Source organism: Dasypus novemcinctus, chromosome 13 (genome assembly GCF_030445035.2).
Source record: "Dasypus novemcinctus isolate mDasNov1 chromosome 13, mDasNov1.1.hap2, whole genome shotgun sequence".
NCBI classification, from domain to species: Eukaryota; Metazoa; Chordata; class Mammalia; order Cingulata; family Dasypodidae; genus Dasypus; species Dasypus novemcinctus.
In genome coordinates this window covers 13,159,090-13,176,884 of record NC_080685.1, presented here as the reverse complement: position 1 = coordinate 13,176,884, position 17,795 = coordinate 13,159,090, and the positions used below count along the sequence as shown (strand labels likewise).

The following is a 17,795-nucleotide window of genomic DNA, read 5'->3' as shown; positions in this document are numbered from 1 at the left end:
TTTCTTGGAAAGCTTAATGTACTGGATGTCTTGAAATGCTTTAATAGCAGCTGATGAAAAGTAAAGAGGCACTAAGTAACTTTTTTTTTTTTTTTTTTTTTTTAATAGGAGAGAAGATACTTAACTTTAAGTCAAGCCAGAAAAAACGGTTTCCATATTGACTGGCTATCAGAACCTCCCCCAGGTCTGTTTGACTGTTGGTTAGAAAAAGACTGTGTGTGATAACTGACTATATGCTGAAGAAATCATTGCTTTTACTCAGCTATAAAATTGAACAGGCAACTAGTAGCTCTTGTGTCTAATAGTGACCACAAAGATGACTGAAAAGTAAATGTAAATAAACAGGTACCATTTGTGGAGAGCCTGTCATGTGCCGCTGTCCTGAGATTTACCCCTGTCAGTCTCCCTTAGTCCTTCAGACAACTCTCCCCAACCCCCAGCACCCCCCGGGATGCAGGAGGCCGCGCTCAACCACTGAGCCACATCAGCTGCCCTGTGTTGGCTCCCTCCTCTTTCTGCTTGTTATTTGCTTGTTTTCTTTAGGAGGCACCAGGAACCGAACCTGGGACCTGCCATGGGGGATGCAGGCGCTCAACTGCTTGAGCCACATCCACTCCCAGGCAACTCTTTTTTGAATGTGGGTATTGCCCCCATTTTAATTAGAAGGAACAATTTTAGGAGGTTTAATGACCTAAGAGGTTACCAAGATTCTGTCTTTGATCTGTCTCTTATAAACTTACCGTCTTTTCCTCGGTACGGTGCTTGAGGGACCTCCTTCGGCGCGTCAACAGGCTCTGGAGACCCGCGGAGGTGCTGCTGTAACCAAGGGGGCCCGGTCTTGGAAGGGTGCAGGTGCAGGCAGGGGCCGTGTGAAATGGAAGATGCCTCCGCGTTTTCCGATTTAAACCATTTCAGCAAAGGCAGAACCCCCTATTTCTAGTTCTCTCTTCATTCCCTCTTTTTAGATTTCTTCCCTTTTTTGTTTCCAGCCATCATTTCTGCTTTACATAGGTGTTCACAAGGGAGAAAAATGTGTGAGATGTTTTGACTAGTGCAGAGAGGCGTGAGGTGCAGCAGAGGGGGGGGGGGCTGAGGTTATAGGGATTTCCAAGGTCATGGCACCTGTGTTCTGCACCCGCTCAGCAGAGTTCAGAGGATTAAACTGGAGATGTAGGTGCTCTGGTTCTCATTTCATTTCCGCTGAGGTGCGTCTGCTTTGGGGGACAGCACGCTAGATTGGGAGCTGGGAAGCCCAGGTTCTTACCCTGACTGTTACTAGCTCCTTACCTTCCACCATGATGTTGGACTAATGGTACAAGGGAAAGTCTGTTTTCACCAAATCCAACATCTGAAAAACAAATTGGGGCAGTGGCCCTCTGAAGGCACATGGCTGTGTGAGGCCGGCTGCAGAGGCACTGTCTGTGTGGCCCCACTTTAATCCCCTGTGGGGGCTCATTGAAAGGGGCCTCCCTCAGAAAGGTTTTTGGCTTACCCCAGAAATCCAGTCCTGGGGAAGTTTCTGGAGATAGGGCAAGGGAGAAAGCCTTCTTCTCTCAAAGTCCTTGGTGGGAAAACCTCAAACAAATCTTAAACTCTGTACGACAAGTTTATTCGAGGATAAAGTCCCTCAATTCTACAAAGCAAGATGTTTCTCCCTGTCTTTCAGGCAAGAATAAACTGTCATCAGAAGGATATCTGCATTTTCTTTTTAGGTTCTCTCCTAAGGGGACTATATAGACTCTATTACTAAAAAATCCATGTAATAGAATATTTACAGTGAAGCGATTATCTTGTGTGGTAGAAATAGGTGATGAGGAACAAATGGGAGTTTCCGTGAACGAGTATGAATAGTAGCGATTTTCAGACAGTTAATAAGCTATTCACACTTATTTTTCCTGTACCCTTACCTCTCACTTTTACCATGAAATAAAAAAAAAATATTGAGACGTCACTTTTATCCCAGAACACCCGAGACTGGTGGTATGGGAAGTCTACAATACAGATCAGAAGACTGAGAGACGTGAGGAATCTAATTTTTATAGCTAGCGGCAGAGTCAGCACCTTCCGACTCGACCTGACCCCTCGCTGTATGCTGGGGTGGGACCGTACTGCTGCCCCAGTGTCCCAAGAAAGCCCAGAAGTGCCATCTGTCCCTGCAGTCTTTACCAGTATTTAAAGTATGAAATATTTTAGACTCTTGAAGAAGTGTAGAGAATATGTTGAACATCCATGTATACCCACAAGCCAACTGAAGAACAAACTACCACCCAGTTTTAATAAAATGAAACATACTTGTCATTGTATTGTTGAAGTCCCTAGTGTGCCCTGCCCTGCTCCCATTCCCCTCGCTGCCCTGCAGGAGTACGCTCCTGAGGTGGATGCTGCTTTTCCCTGTCTTTCCACTATGTGCATATGTATCAGTAGATAGCTACATAGCAGTAGATATGCATCAGCAGAGACTATTGTCTTGTGCTTTTAGACTTTATATAAATGACTTACTTTATATGTCTTTCTGCAGTGGTCTTTATTTTATTATGTTCTTAATTTATGCAAGTGAAGATAAAGTTTTGCTTTTTCCTAGGGCAGGGGCTGGGGGTGGGAGGGTTGAGGGAGAAGTTTCCCAGGGTGGTGTAGTCAGGTGACTGGGAAGAGTCATTTTATTTACGATTCGATGCAAAATGGCTCCTTCTCTGAGATCATTTAAAGGTCCCCTCTTTATAAAACAACTCCTACGGGCGACAGGAGCGAGGCCGAGTGTGGGAGCCAAGGAGCAAGTACAGCGCTGGGAAGGAAGGAAGGCCCCTCCCAGGCAGCGCGGGGTGGGGGGCGGCCAGCGCGGCCCGGCCTTGGCACTGAGGCCTCCGCACTGACGCTGCGCTCCTTTCCTTAGTGCGGCCCACCTTCACTGGCACGCACGTCTTTGAGGACTATGACCTGCAGAAGCTGGTGGACTACATCGACTGGAAACCTTTCTTTGATGTCTGGCAGCTCCGAGGCAAATACCCTAATCGAGGCTTTCCCAAGATATTTAACGACAAAGCAGTAGGTGAGTTCAGGCGTCTTCGCTTTCTGCCTCTGATACTCATGGCGTGGTGTTGAGGCTTTGAAGGCAGGAACAGGTGCTGAGCAGTGGGTGTGGGTTACGCGCATAAAGCTGCCTTCATATTGTTCACCTGCTCAGCTTTTTAATGGTTTTTAAACTGCTAGGTTCTTATTATATTGACTTAATTTAGCATTTCATTTCTTTATTCGTTTTTTTTTTTTTTTGAAAATACAAAAATGTAGTTTATTTACTTAATTTACCAAATGGTTAACTATAAAGATACAACTTTTACCTTAGAGTTTAGGCAGTTTCATTTTCACCACCGTTACTTGTTTTTCTTTATTCTTTTAATAAGTATTTGTTAGATCAGTTATCTGCGGGGCTCTGAGTGGGGCCCTGGCGATAAACAAAAGGATCCAGCATCATCCTTGCCTTCTTGTGGCCCCCTGCTGGGTGCGTGGGCAAGCAGGTGGGAAGGCCTGGAGGGCAGCTGAGCTGCTGGGGCTGAGCACAGCCTTCCGTGGAAACGGGAGCTGGGCCTCATGCGGGGCTTAGGGAAGGCTTCCTGAAGGAGTAGTGTGTGAGCTGCCTTTTGAAGGTTAAGTGGGAGGCACTGAGGCTGGGTCTGGGGGTGTGAGGTGGTCTTGAAGAAGAGGGTGTTCCAGGCAGAGGACGGGGTGCGAAGGCAGAGGCTCGGGCCTCTTGGGGACTGCCTGCAGTGCGCAGTGCCTGGGCATCTGGGAAACGGGAGGTGCTGCTCTGAGATAAGCCGGACGAGTCAGTGTAGGAACTGGCCATTGTTACATGATTAAGGAAAACAAGCTACCTTGTAATTGGCTAGAGTACCTTGGGGGGTTATCTCTAGGCCCACCCCGAACTGGCACCCAGAGATATGGGATTAAAATGCTTAACTATTCAAAGGATTAGGTAATAACCAGATAAGAGCATGTTGGAGGGGTAGACAGGTAGAAATAAGAAAGTAAAGGATTAGGGCTGGAGAGAGATGAGAAACTGGCCAGTTGCCAGCCCCAGGGGTGGGGCTGTGGGTGCCTGTTAGGAAGCTGTGGGCTGGACACCTCAGGCTGGCCTGGGTGCTGAGTGAGAGAGTAGGTGCTGGCTCTGAGCTGCCCTGAGTAATGCCCGCGAGCAGCAGCGCAGCCCTGGGAGCTCCCTGGCAGCCTCTTGCAAAGCTGGACAGGTCGTGCCCTTGACAGAATGAACTGAAAACACTGCTGTCTCCTCAGTGTGGGAGGAGCAGCTGTCTTCACAGACACAGATGGAAAGGGGAGAGTATTCTAGCAGTGTGGCTGCCAGTGTGTAAAGGAAAACCCCTCCTGTGAGCTTCCTTCAGCCGAGGTCATTCAGTAGCAGGCTGAAGTGACTGCAGAGGGCTTGGGGTCACACTTTCCTTCCCAACTTATTCCATGAACAGGGAGGTCAGTGAAATCAGTGGAAGTTTGTGTGCATGAGGAAGGACAGTGGTAGAGGAATTTGGCCTGCCTTTTTTCTCTGTCTCATAGACTGCTTGGGGAACCACAGATTTGGCTCTCTGCCTTTTGTTAAATGGAAAATTTCAAGTGGCTTGAGCTAGGAGAAGCCGACTATTGGAGCTGCACTTAGCAGGAACCACTAACGCCAAGCTCTTCCATCTTCAGTTGTGCTGATGACAAACACTGATGAAGTATTTGAGGGGAAAATAAGGGGATGAAGAGAGAAAATTACCAAAGAGGACTAGTGATTTTAAAAAGAAACATTCTTTGCTGCGTATCGTCAGCATATTTAAGTGAATCCTTGCTGTATTTTCATTGTAGGTAAAGAGGCCAGAAAAGTCTATGAAGATGCCCAAAATATGCTGACAGCACTAATTAGTCAAAAGAAACTCCGAGCCAGGGGTGTGGTTGGATTCTGGCCAGCGCAGAGTGTCCAAGACGACATTCACGTGTACGCGGAAGACGCGGTACCGCAGGCTGCAGAGCCCATAGCTACCTTTTACGGGTTACGGCAACAGGTAAAGAAAGCATTAGTGGCACTAATATTTTGGTTTAAACACTGAACAAAACAGAAGTAAGAATTAAATAAGAGGTCTGAGCTTTGTATAAATGACAGATTTTGCTTTCCCCGTCCCCACCAACCCGGATGACCAATGAAAGGCCTGCGCCCAAGGCACTTGTCAGGCGGGTGGAGAGGAGCCACGAGGGCACAGGCCACCCTCTGGGGCACCGGCATGTGTCGTGCTTGCTGTGTTCACCGGATCAATAGCAAACACTGCTGCTGCCTCGGGTGCTCCTACGTCAGTGTTCTCAGGCTCTTTAATTTTGTTTCTAAGTAAAAGAACCTCTACTTACTCAAATAGCATTGGCTTGCATATTTGTATCTTATTAAAAATAAGCTGTTTGGTGACTCCCTTTCTCAAGGGCAGAAGACAAGAGGGGACCAACATTCGCTGAATTTCTGCCATTTGCCAGGTGCTTTATATGCCATCTTGTCTAGTTTCCACAAAGTCCCAATATGAGGCAGGAGGAAGTGAAGGCTGACGGTGGAGGCCCAGAGTTCCTCAGTGTGGCGGGGAGAGCATCCCAGATGGCTGTCCTTTACCTGCACCAGCAGCTCCCTCTTATGTGCCCCCACTTTCAGAAATTCACCTGTCATATGCATAGCCTTTAGCTGCTGTAAAACAGCAGTCCTGATCAAGAACTGGAATAGAGTTGACCAAGTCATTAGAGCAGGGTTGTAGTAAATTATGTTTGCAGAATTTTATTAATAGTTTCACCCATTTAGAAGTGACAGTTGTGCTTTTGACCATGACCTCAGTAGATGTCATGACAGGCACGTCTCTTCCTGCTTGGGTGATGTGCTCAGACTCTGGAGGGAGTGCTGCTCGGTGGTTCCAGGGTCTCGGCTGCATTTGTTGGTTGGAGTCCTCCTGATTCAGATTTTTAACCAAAGCAATATCTGAAGGGATTCTTAGATTTGAGACCTTGAACAGATGCCATAGAGTTGAAGGAAGACAGCTCAATGCTTGTGTATACTCAGGCTCAGACAGAAAAGAAATCAGGGAATGGACTTGTGCTAGGGAGTTCAGCCCCTGCTCACCGGGGAAGCGGTGCTTTCTCTTGACAGGTATAACGGACGCTGTAAAGGATCACCTCTGCCCTGGTCTGGTCTTTGGTCATTCACGTCCCGTGTCCCCTGATCTTTGTTTTTATATCCAACACCGTTTATGTCCTGGGTCAGTCTGTGACAGACTGTACCAGGGCATCATAATGAGCTCTCAGAGTTCACATTTTTAAATTTTTGGATACCAGGTGCCGGGGATTGAACCTGGAACCTCATATGTAGGAAGCTGGCGCTCAACCACTGAGCCCTTTCGGCTTCCCTGAGTTGGTTTTTTTCATTTACTTTGTGTGTGGTTTATTTTTTATTTTTTTTGACAGACACCAGGAACTGAACCCCAGACCTCCTATGTGGGAAGTTGGCACTCAACTGCTTGAGTCACATCCCACTCCCAGAGTTCACCTTTTTAACAGTCTCTGGAAAGGGAAACTAGACTGTGTGTATCTGTTTCCTGGTCAGGTAGATATTTCTGTCTGCTGTTTCTTCTGGTACACTCTGGAAAATTCTAACTGCAGTGACTGTACTCTGGGAGTCTTTGTACAGGAGATCTGTCTCCTTCTAAAGGGCCTTGAGTCTGAGACCTGTCCCTCCTTCTGGTACCGCGAAGCTTTGTATTCCCACTCTGGCTTTTGTCAGCAAAGAACAGTTAATGCATAGCGAACAACTGGAAAACGGTTCCTCCGTGCACAGCTGTCACTGAGCTCTGTGAATTTCTGTGTACCGTTTGACACACCTCCTTTCCTGCAGCCGCTTATCCATTTTCTGCCCAGTGTCAGTGAGGCCACACTTACTTCAGGGGCTTCTGGACTGGCCACTCACTACTGAGTTGGTCTGTCCTCACATTACCACATGGTGGCAAGAGCAGCCTGGGTTGTGGTATCACCCCCTTGGTGCTGCCACTCTCTGGCCTTGAGCTCACTGATCAAGCACCCTCTGCCTCAAATTTTCTTGTCTGTAAAGTGGAGCCGATAGTATCCCTTACTTGGCAAGACTGTTAAAAGGGTTAAATTGGTTTAATTCATATAAAGCACTTAGTGCCTGTCATATAGTATGCACTCAGTAAATGTTAGTTATACTGTGTTTATCTTTTCAGCAATGATTTATTCATTCAATATATGTAGGCCTCAATTGTCAGCTTAATAGGAGGGACGAGTCAGCTGCCAGCTGAAAAGGAGAATAGGCTAGGAGACATACCTGGGCTGGTGGCAAATCCCAGAAGCAAATCCTGCTGAATTCTTTGTTGGGTTCCCCGTGGCCCTGGGATAGCCTTAGCTGTCTCCAGTACCACTATCCATGGCAGGCGGCACATGGCCTGCTTGTTGCTGACCCTAGCAATTTGTTGAACTAATTCTGTTGATGTAAAATGGAGGCTTGTGTATTCAGTGGGCACTGCCAAACATAACTGCAAGGTGGAATGTTCTTGAATTCAAGACATTTTTGGGGACAGATACAGGCCATTATATATATCCTGCCATAACCTACAGGGTTGTGTGGGGGAGAGTGTAAACTACAGTGTAAACTCTAATCCATGCTGAGTGGCGGTGCTCCACCATGTGTTCATCAATTGCAGTGAATGTACCTCACTAATGAGGCATGTTGTTAATGTGGGAAAGTGTGGGAGGTGTGGCGAGCAGGGCATGTGGGAATCCCCTGCATTTTTTATGTAACATTTATGTAATCTAAGTATCTTTAAAAAAATTAAAATTAAAAATAAACAAACAAATAAGTAAGAGAAACAGGAAGGAAAAAAAAACTGCTTTTGGGGAAAGAATTTTTTTTTTGTCCAAATGGTTAGGGTTCTGGTTCCTAGCAGTGCCTGACGGCATTGAGTAGATGTTTGATTAGTGTGTGAATGAGAAAATCAACTGGTTTCTTGACTAGGTTATGTCATGTCATGTCACATTTTTTAAAATTTCATGTTATTTGTTTATTCAACAAATATTTATTGGGTGCTCACTGTGTATCAGGTACAGTTCTAAGTGATGGGGATTAACAGTGAATGAAACAGACACCCGACCCTGTTCACGAAGCTTATGTTTATTTGAAGACCCTAGCCTGTTTCTGCCGCGGGCCGGTGCCACGTCCAGGCTAATGCCCCCTCTCCCCGCTCCCTGGTCGTCAGGCCGAGAAGGACCCTGCTAGCACAGACCCTTACCACTGCCTCTCAGACTTCATCGCGCCCCTGGATTCAGGTGTCCGGGATTACCTGGGCCTGTTTGCCGTCGCCTGCTTCGGGGTTGAAGAGCTGAGCGCGGCCTATGAGCAGGAGTGTGACGACTACAGCAGCATCATGGTCAAGGCGCTGGGCGACAGGCTGGCGGAGGTGAGGCAGCAGCAGTGCTCCAGGGCGGAGCCCGGCGACGGGCCGGGAGCACTGCCCACGTTGTAAAATCACGAATTCCCAAATCGTTCTCACGTACCATCTTTTGGGCAAAGGAAAGCCTTGAACGATGCCGTAGTCGGTTATCGCCCTTAGGGACCTGACCTCTTTGCCTCTTTTCTGAGGTCTCATTTTGGCTTGCTGGGATGTGACATTTTCCTGAGGAACCCAAAAAAGTTAGAAACAGATTTTTGGTTCACAGGTGTTGTAATGTTGTCATCTTCTGTAGATTCTTCAATTTCCTGTGCATGGGATCAGGGTAACCTAAGACATAAGGGCCGTCTTCTCCCCTTTTCCTGGGGCTAACAGTGAAGGAAATAGCAGTCGTAATGGTCCCACTTCTCTTTATGGTCAGTAGAAGTTATGGACGGATCATCAGGAAAACGCTTATGTTAAAAGGCCTGCAATCCTCAGGTCATTAGCTGTGATATTTCAGAGCCCAGCTTAAGGCCCAAATCGAGCAGTAGAGCAGCTAATGAAGGTACGAGCAAGCCGAGAATCAAGTCTGGCTCCTCCTGTCACGTTTTCCTGGCTGGGGGGGGGGGGGGTCTGCGCCTGGATGGCTTTGATCACAGGGTGGAGGGAGGATGATGTTAGGGGCTCTGCATTCTGCCCAAGCCTGCTGGGTGTTCTGGGTTTTCTGGGTTTCCAGGCCTTTGCAGAGGAGCTGCACGAAAGGGTGCGCAGAGAACTGTGGGCCTACTGTGGCAGCGAGCAGCTCGACGTCGCCGACCTGCGCAGGCAGCGGTACGGAGGCATCCGCCCGGCGCCTGGCTACCCCAGCCAGCCCGACCACACCGAGAAGCTCACCATGTGGAGACTGGCCAGCATCAAGGAGTGCACAGGTGTGTGCCCGGGGGATGTGAGCCCATTTCTGTCTTTTTAAAAGAGACACCTTTTTATCAAAGTAATGGTATGGAGGGCTGAAAATTGTAAAGAAAGGAAATGGCTTGTAATGAGAAGAGCGCCTCTCTTCTCCCATCCTGTCTCACTTTAAGCTCTTGGTTCTGGTATCCCTCCATATTACTGAACAGAATTCTTCCACCACCATTTTTAGCTTTATCAGTCTTAGTTATCATCTCTTAACCAGTAACAGAAGGGAGTCTATCTTACTTGTACTTCCCCATCCTTAACTCTTCTGCTCCCTTTCACAGTAAAGGAGTGTGACTGTTTCTGATTCCCCCAGTCGTAGCCTTTAATCTGAGCTCCTGTTTCACCTGAAGTGCCCGTCCCCGGCTTCTGGACAGTATCTCTGGACACTCTGTCTTGTAGGGCTCCCTCCTCCCTTTAGCTCCCTTCTCTCTGCGTTTACCCTCAAGGCTAATAACATTTATATTCCCTTCTGTAACCATAATTCTCTTTTGTGTTTTGTCCATATATTGATTCTAATAGTTGAAAAATCTGAAATAGCTCATGTCCTTTTGAAAAAAAAGGCAGGGGCACGTGACTCTGTTCCTCAGCACAGGAAGTGCATGGTGGTTGCCAGAATGCCAGTCAGAGCTTTTATTGTATAGTCGATACAGTTGGGATGACTCAGTATAAGCTCATTGATTTTCAGTGGGATTAGTCCAAGGCTTACAGTCAAACCTGGTGAAGGTAAAGGAGTCTGGATTTAGGTGAGGGCCTGTGAGGCTGGGTAGAATCTGGGTTAGCAGCAGCAGCACTGGGGTCGTGAGGTCTGGGCTCAAGTCCCATTTCTGCCATAAGCCGGCTGGCAGCCTTTGACAAGGCATCTACCCTTTGTGTGACTCTGTTTCTTTGACCATAAAATGAGTGGCTTAGACTGGATGGCCTCTGTGGTTCTATAATTCTAAGAAAAAGTCCCCTTGCTTTTAATGATTGGTGTGTCATACGCAGGGTGATTGCTCCTTGTGTGATGAGGCTGAAGCTTAGCAGCAAATCAGGGCCTCCTAACTGAGCCTGAAGACAGGGGCAAGTGTATAGGGAGCCGTTTCCAGGCCCTGGGGTAGAGGATATTTGCATGTCCTGATTTCGTTCATTTCCTTGGCAGGAATTTGCTAGACTGTTCTGCTCACAGCTTTCATGCTGTGTCATATGTCCACCCTTAAGGCATATGTTCACTTCCATTCACTTGTTCAACAAGTATTTGAATGCTTACCAACCACCAGGTACTGTGCTAGGCCCTGAACAGAAAGCCTTTTTCTCCATATTGCTCTTTCCAGGCATTCGGTTAACAGAATCATTAGCAATGACACCCGCTTCAGCGGTCTCAGGCCTCTACTTCTCCAATTTGAAGTCCAAATATTTTGCTGTGGGAAGAATTTCCAAGGATCAGGTAAGTTAGCTGCTTCACTGTATCCTAGATGCCTATCTTGTTATAAATGGAATTCTAGAAGCCGTTTTATTTTAAATGTAAGTGAGTAAAACTGAAGGGAAAGGATGAAGAGGTTTGCTTCAGTTAATGTCTTAATTTGATTTCAGCCCATTACCCCGATTCTAGCCCTCCCTCCACTCCACCCTTCCCCCACCCACACACATACCAGCCAGCTTCTAAGCATCAGATATGGTCTCTGTTTAACTCAGTAGGTTGCTATTTAAGACAAGAAATGGAAGGTGTTTGTCTAGCAAGTGCTAAAGTGAACAAGTTTAAAAAGTTATTCTTCAGTATACTAAGCTGCTTCTAATCTTTTGCAGATTGAGGAATATGCATTGAGGAAGAACATGGCTGTGGCTGAAGTTGAGAAATGGCTTGGACCCATTTTGGGATATGATACAGACTAACTTTATCTTCACCTTCTTGACACTTGATGATCCTCGGGGAAACATACTGCAGAGTGCCTTGAGAACAACAACAAAATAAACCCATTGGCATCCGTTAAATTGGCCTGCTTCAGGTTTTGGAAAACTGTAAAAACCCACAGAGATTCGAGGCTTCCTGCGGTATTTGGAGAACAGGAGACCCTGGAAGAAGAGCAGTGAGCAGAACCCACGGTGCCTGTGGTTCCTCAGCACGTGGGGCAAGCTGGGGAAGGAGGTCTTTGTTTGGCATTTCAAAACAAGTTGCTCGTGATTTTGTTTTGTTTTGTTTGTTTTTTTCCATTTTTTACCTTGGATCAAATCCAAATCTCCCATTTTTTTCCTCTTAGAAAAAAGCCTGAAACTCAGTTGAATAGAGGAATATGACTTTGTGGCAAAGTGATGCTGTGAGAAATGGGGCACTTTAATCTAAATGGTTCTAACAGGCCACTCTGACAGGGAGGGCAGGACGTTCTGCTCTCCCCAGAAGACCTCGTTTTCTAAAGGCTCAGTTAAATGGTTACAGAACCCCCTTTGGCAAAAGCCATTCTCTCACCACTTGCTGGTAAGAAATACTCTAGCTCTTTGCCCCAGTGTAGTCAATTACATTTCATCCAAGCATTTTTGTTCCATAATTTCAAACTCCCTCACCCTAAAAAAGAAAAAAAAACCCACAAAAGGAGGTGGAAAGAGGATTTAACATCATCTTTCAGTTTTCCAGAATCGAGCAGCTGCTCAGCCAAGCTGTAGTATCTTGCGCAGAGCTGGGCAGGTGGACGGCGTAATGCCGGGAGCAGAGCTGGGGGAGGAATCTGCGTCAGGCGTGGTCCCTGCCCTCAGGAACAGGCCTCTTACAAGTGCCTGGTACCTGTCTGCTTTTTAACCACAGGCTCTCCTCCTTCCCCCCTTTATTTGTCCAAAATAAAATTCATTCTCTTAGGTTAGTACAATCTTAATTTATTTTTAAAGTCTTCCTTTTCTTTGCTCACCCAACTCATACAATTTAAGAATAGTACATTGACTTGTTCTCTGTTATTTCAGGGGAAATGGTTAAGAGCACAGGCTTTGAAGTTGGCTTACCTGGATTCACATTTCCTTTTTGCCATTTGCTTGTCATGAGATGAGGCAAGTTACCTAAGATCTCCAACCCTCAGTTTCTCATGTGTAAAATTAGGGTTATGATCCTGGTGCCTGTCTCCTGGGCCTGCGGTGAGGGCCACATGAGATGATGCATAAAAGGCAGTTAGCACGGAACCTGGCACACGAGTAAACCAAGAGTAGCTTCTGTAGAGCGCCCTAGGGAGCTCAGCACAGAGAAGATCATGGAAAGGGCATAAGAGAGGAATGAAGGGGAATGGTGAAAGATTTTGAGAAACGTGTATGAATTAGAACCCATTTAACACTGACTGGGAAAGAGGAGCCATCTTCTAGTCATTCTTTTAAGTCCTCCTTTTCTTTGCTCACCCAACTCATAAAACTCATACCATAAGGACCTTACCTCTTAAGGTCTAAACTGGCCTTGCCTGAAGAGCAGTCGTATCAAATTTACAATCAAGTGCATTGGAAGTGAACAGAAAAAAGCCCTTGGCCCAGGGCATCCTAACCCCACACCTCTGTATTACCAGCATGTTTACTTCCAGAGAAACCGCCCTCTCAAGGCACTGTTTGCCATTCAAGTGAAGAGAGCTGGGTGTTTTCTTCAGGTACTTGTGCTAGATAGAGTCTGGGACTTAGTTTCATGAAACACTTGGTTGGAGAACTTATTTTCTGTTTCATAGTAGTAATATTATTCTAGGCTGTGGTACGTTTCTGTTTTTGTTTTGTTTTTGAGAAAGAATAACTTCCTTAAAAATAGTTTAATGCATTTTATCTGAAGTACAATTGCTAAGAGTCTCCTGATTTCATTAAATGTTTACCTTCTTCTGGATGTGTGATAGAATGACTTCCTTATATTGTTGCTATAATCCAAAACTGATTTATATTCTTTTTCCCTGAAGGCAAAAAGAATCAGTGCAAGTTTAAGTGCCTCTGTTTACACTAAAGAATATAAAATAAAACTTGAAGATGCCCTCCTTGGTTTATATCAGGAGTGCCAGAAAAAAACAGAACTAAAGACAGGCAGGTAAACCTTCCAAACCTGGAGTCTTCTATACATTAGTGACTGTTGTATACATCCAGAACATCCCCTTATCATCATTATCTGTGTCTCCGACATTAACTGATTCACTCTCGTCATTTCTCATTTATCTAATCATCAGTGAGATCCCATGGTTTTTCCTCTAAGGAAACACTCATTCAGAATCTTCCGTACTCAGCTGCTTGCTCCGTGATCTACACTGAGGAGGCTGGTTTGTGGGATGATGGTTGAGATGAAGTTTTATAATATCCCATTTCTCTTTGAGATATTCTTCTCTCACCTCCCTCCATTCACAGCTGAACTCAGAATAGTCAATCTTCTTTCTATTTCTCTCAGGCATACCTTTAGGAAATATTTAAATGCCAGCTGCCTTCTCCCAGTATCTTCTTAACTCAGTGATTAAGTCAGGTTTGTACAGCCATCTCTCCTGTTACTGATGATTTCTTAATTGTCAGATCCAATGGCCTTTCCGATGTTTTGTCTTCTCTGTGGGTTTGAATAATATTGACTACTGTTGCCCCAAAACTCTCCTTTTCCTTGTTTCGCCTTGACATCACTCTTTTGGTTAGCCTTCAACTTTTGAAGTCACATCCCTGGCATTTTCATAGTCTTCCTCTGCACACTTAACTATGGTGGCCCAGGGGTCTATCATTAGTTGCCTTCTTGTCTTGTACTGTTTCAATGGGCTCCTCATTGAGCCCCTGCAGAGGTCGATATCTCCACCCAGACTTCCCTGAAGAACTGTATGTACCATAGCCTTCTCCAGTAAGACAGTTATCTCAAACTCAGTATGTTGGACACATTCTCATCTTAATTCTTCTCAGAATTCTTGAACAATTCAGTAATTGTACCACCATGCAAGCAGCAAACCTCAGACTCACCCTATGTCATCTTTCTCTTGGGCTCTTGCTGTTAGCCCCGTAATTTGCACATAAGAGATATATTTATCCTACTGCACTTGCGGTAGTGGTGGGGTTGGTCAGGGAAGGCAGTAGATGAGGTCTGATTTGGGACTTGAAAGATGAAGATGAAGCACAGGAGGAATAGATAAAGAACTATCTCTTTCCGTGAATAGGAATATTAAATGTGACTGTATCAATTTTGTCCACCAAAGTGGTCTGTGTATTCAATGCCATTTCCAGCAAATTACAAGGAGTTTTTTTGTTGAAGTTGACAAGCATAAATTAAAATTTTTCTGGAGTACTAAAGAATTAAGAATGGTCAAGGTGCTTATAAATATGAAGAAGGGGTTGGGGAGACTTACTTTACTAGATAGAAAATGTTATTGTAGAAATCATGTTATGTGGTGCAGAGGTAGGCATTCTGACAAGTGGAACAAAATACAGAGCCTGGAAACTGCCCCATGCATATGCTGACCTTTGAGATACGACAGAATTGGCATGCAAATCAGTGGGGGCAGGAAGGACTGCTCCATAAGAAGTGCTAGAACAATTGGTTATCCACATGAAAAATTTTTTTTTTTAATCTACAGTTTGGATTTGAAATATATTAAGGAGTTAAATACCAACAGGAAAACTTTTGTGTTTGCATGAAAAATCCTTAGGTTAGGAAAGACACAAGGCACTAATCATCAAAAGGAAACATGATTAAAGCATCTGTTTTAAAATTAAGGGCTTCTGTTAAGCAAATAAACAATTTAAGTGAAAAGACAAGGCACACCTTGAGAAGAGATATTTACAACACAAATAACTGGCAAGGGATTAGTAATCATAATATTAAAATATTCCTATTAAGAAAAAACAACAGAAAAATAGAAAAGACTTGAAAAGGAACGTCACAGAAGAGGACACATAAGGCTGATAAAAAGGTGTCCCACAGCATTGGTAATCAGGGAAATAAGATGGCAATGAGATTCCAGTCTACATCCATTAGAGTTGCAAAAGTTAAGGCGTCTGACAGGACCAGGTGATAATGGAGATCTCTGGGAACTCAGATCTCTGGGAACTCACATTTTTGTGGGTGTGTAAACAGGCACTACCAGTTTAGAAAACAATACCTCACAAAGGTGAACATCACAAGCCGCCTTCTGTCCAGCTTCTGATCCCTAGGTACAACAGAAACCCTCCCTGTGTGTACTAGGAGGTATGTTCAAGAATATCCATAGTAACATTCACAATAATTAAGAACTGGAAGAACTGAAATGCCTGTATAGAATGGACAAGTAAATTAGGTATAGTCACACTAAGGGATATGTTGTGTGAAAAGGAATGTCTCCTGCTATACCTCACAATATGAATGAATCTTGGAAAATATTAAGAAAAACAAGTTCTGGGAGACTATATGGTATAATGGTATGACACCATATTTTTTTTAGCTCAAAAGCAAACCAAAGAATATGTATACGCAATAAAACTATATTGTAAATAAAATAATGGAATGATAAACCAAAATTTAACACGAGAGTTACCCCAAGGAAGGGGCAAAGAGATGGGATAAGGAAGGAACACATAGATACAAGTTGTTAGTACTATTCTTGTTTTTGAGTTTGGCGGTAGGTTTATGGGTGTTCATTATATTGTGCTTTATAACTGACATATAATATAGAAAGTTTTGTATGTATTAAGTATATTGCATTTTATACATTATTAAATATATTGTAAAATAATAAAAGCAAAGAGGAGTGAGAAAACGAAATCTGGGGTGGTGATTTTGTATATTTGTACATATCAAATATGTTCTTTAAAGAGAGGAACATTTTAGCTGAAGTGAACAGCACGTACAAGACAGAGGCAAGAGAGTGGTGCATCTGCAGCTCTCCCTGAGGGGGAAGAACCATTAAAAGAGTTTAAGGAGACTTTCTTGTTTCAAGATGAATTTGACAGGCCTATGGAAACAGGGATTGCTGGACCGGGGTTGACGAGAGAGAAGACAGGTTAGCAGTTGTAATAACCCAGGTCAGAAATGAAGATCTGAACTACAGCCATGTCAGTGAGGACAGACAGGAATTCTAAGTGATAGAATCCACTGACTTGGTGACCTGCTCTGCAGGCTAGTGGAAAGGGAGGGGTGCGGAAGTGGGAAAATGGCGGCTCCCCGTATCTGACCTTGGTGAATTAGTGGATGATGGCACCATTAGTTGGGATGGAGAATACAGGAGGGGAGAATAGGTGAGTTTCAGACCAATTTGACATGTCTGGGCTGAATGAGGGCAGTTGGATATGACTTTTGGAATTTAGGAAAAATGTCCAGAAATCAACTTGGGAGACTTGAGTGTGAAGATGGAGGTGTGGGTGGGATTGCTAATTGAGAATGTGATTGAGAAGAACTTAGTTTTAGGCCCAGGGAACTGGAAGGAGTGGGAGCCAGTAGAGGAGTAGCTGCAGGGGGTAAAGGAAACCTAGAGAGGGCAAGGAAACCTAGGACACCAAGGGGAGAGAGAGAGTTGCAAGGCATGGGAACGCAATGCTGCAAAATGGTCCAGAAGTTACCCCAACCCCTCTTTTTTCAATTTCCCATACAACTGTTCCTGAAGCCCTGATGGTTTCACCTACAAATATTCTTGAATCCACGTTTTCCTACCCCTGCCCTGGCTCAGGTTCTCGTCGTTTCCCCTTTGGACTGGGCTGGTTTGCTAGCCTCTGCAGCTGTCAGAGTGAGTCCTTTGATCCCCTGAGTGCCCTGCTTCAGCTTCTCTGCTGCCTAAACCATCTCCCCGTTGACGAAAACACGTCCTAGTTCCTTGGAGAGGCATGCAAAATCTCCCACATTTTGACCCTGCCTTGGAATGTATGCCCCAGAAGCTGTAACTGCCCATGGTTTCCCTTCACGTTGCCCCTCTGCGTGGAGTAACCCCACCCCCCACTGCCACCACCCCACCTCCACTAGTTTCAGGAAGGCTCCCTAAACCATCCCTTCCCCCAAAGCTAAGTGCTGCCTCTTCTTGCGTCCACGCCACTAAGCAGGTACTACCCTCATAATGGAATGACCCATTTCTGCTACCCGACCAAGTTCTTTACGGGTAGGGTTTGGAACCTTATTGAATTTTTTTTTTTTAAGATTTATTTATTTCCCTCCCCTTCCCCCCGTTGCCTGCTCTCTGTGTCCATTCACTGTGTGTTCTTCTTTGTCCGCTTGCATTCTTGTCATGTGGCACCAGGAAACTGTTGCTTTTTTTGTTGCATCATCTTGCTGCATCAGCTCTCCATGTGTGCGGCACCACTCCTGGCAGGCTGTGTTTTTTTCATGCAGGGTGGCTCTCCTTGCAGGGTGCACTCCTTGCACGTGGGGCACCCCTATGCAGGGGACACCCTTGCGTGGCACGGCACTCCTTGCACATGGCAGCACTGCACATGGGCCAGCTTCACCAAATGGGTCAGGAGGCCCTGGGTATCAAACCCTGGACC

At 45.3% G+C, this 17,795-nt stretch overlaps 1 protein-coding gene across 3 annotated transcripts in view; it reads left to right on the top strand.

Moving 5' to 3' along the window:
* Positions 1 to 16,086, top strand: part of MTR (5-methyltetrahydrofolate-homocysteine methyltransferase) — a 104,109-nt gene extending 88,023 nt beyond the window's left edge. For 2 of the 3 annotated variants that reach the window (XM_058309491.1, XM_004473138.5), the window contains exons 27-33: positions 109 to 184; positions 2,891 to 3,046; positions 4,855 to 5,051; positions 8,280 to 8,480; positions 9,190 to 9,382; positions 10,721 to 10,833; positions 11,193 to 16,086. In XM_058309491.1, the coding sequence (XP_058165474.1) occupies positions 109 to 184; positions 2,891 to 3,046; positions 4,855 to 5,051; positions 8,280 to 8,480; positions 9,190 to 9,382; positions 10,721 to 10,833; positions 11,193 to 11,279 (1,023 nt within the window). In that variant the 3' untranslated portion in view covers positions 11,280 to 16,086. Of the gene's footprint in view, positions 1 to 108; positions 185 to 2,890; positions 3,047 to 4,854; positions 5,052 to 8,279; positions 8,481 to 8,895; positions 9,072 to 9,189; positions 9,383 to 10,720; positions 10,834 to 11,192 lie in introns of those variants that run through there. The other variant, XM_058309492.2, reaches the window with a different exon arrangement.
* Positions 16,087 to 17,795: the final 1,709 nt, after the last annotated feature.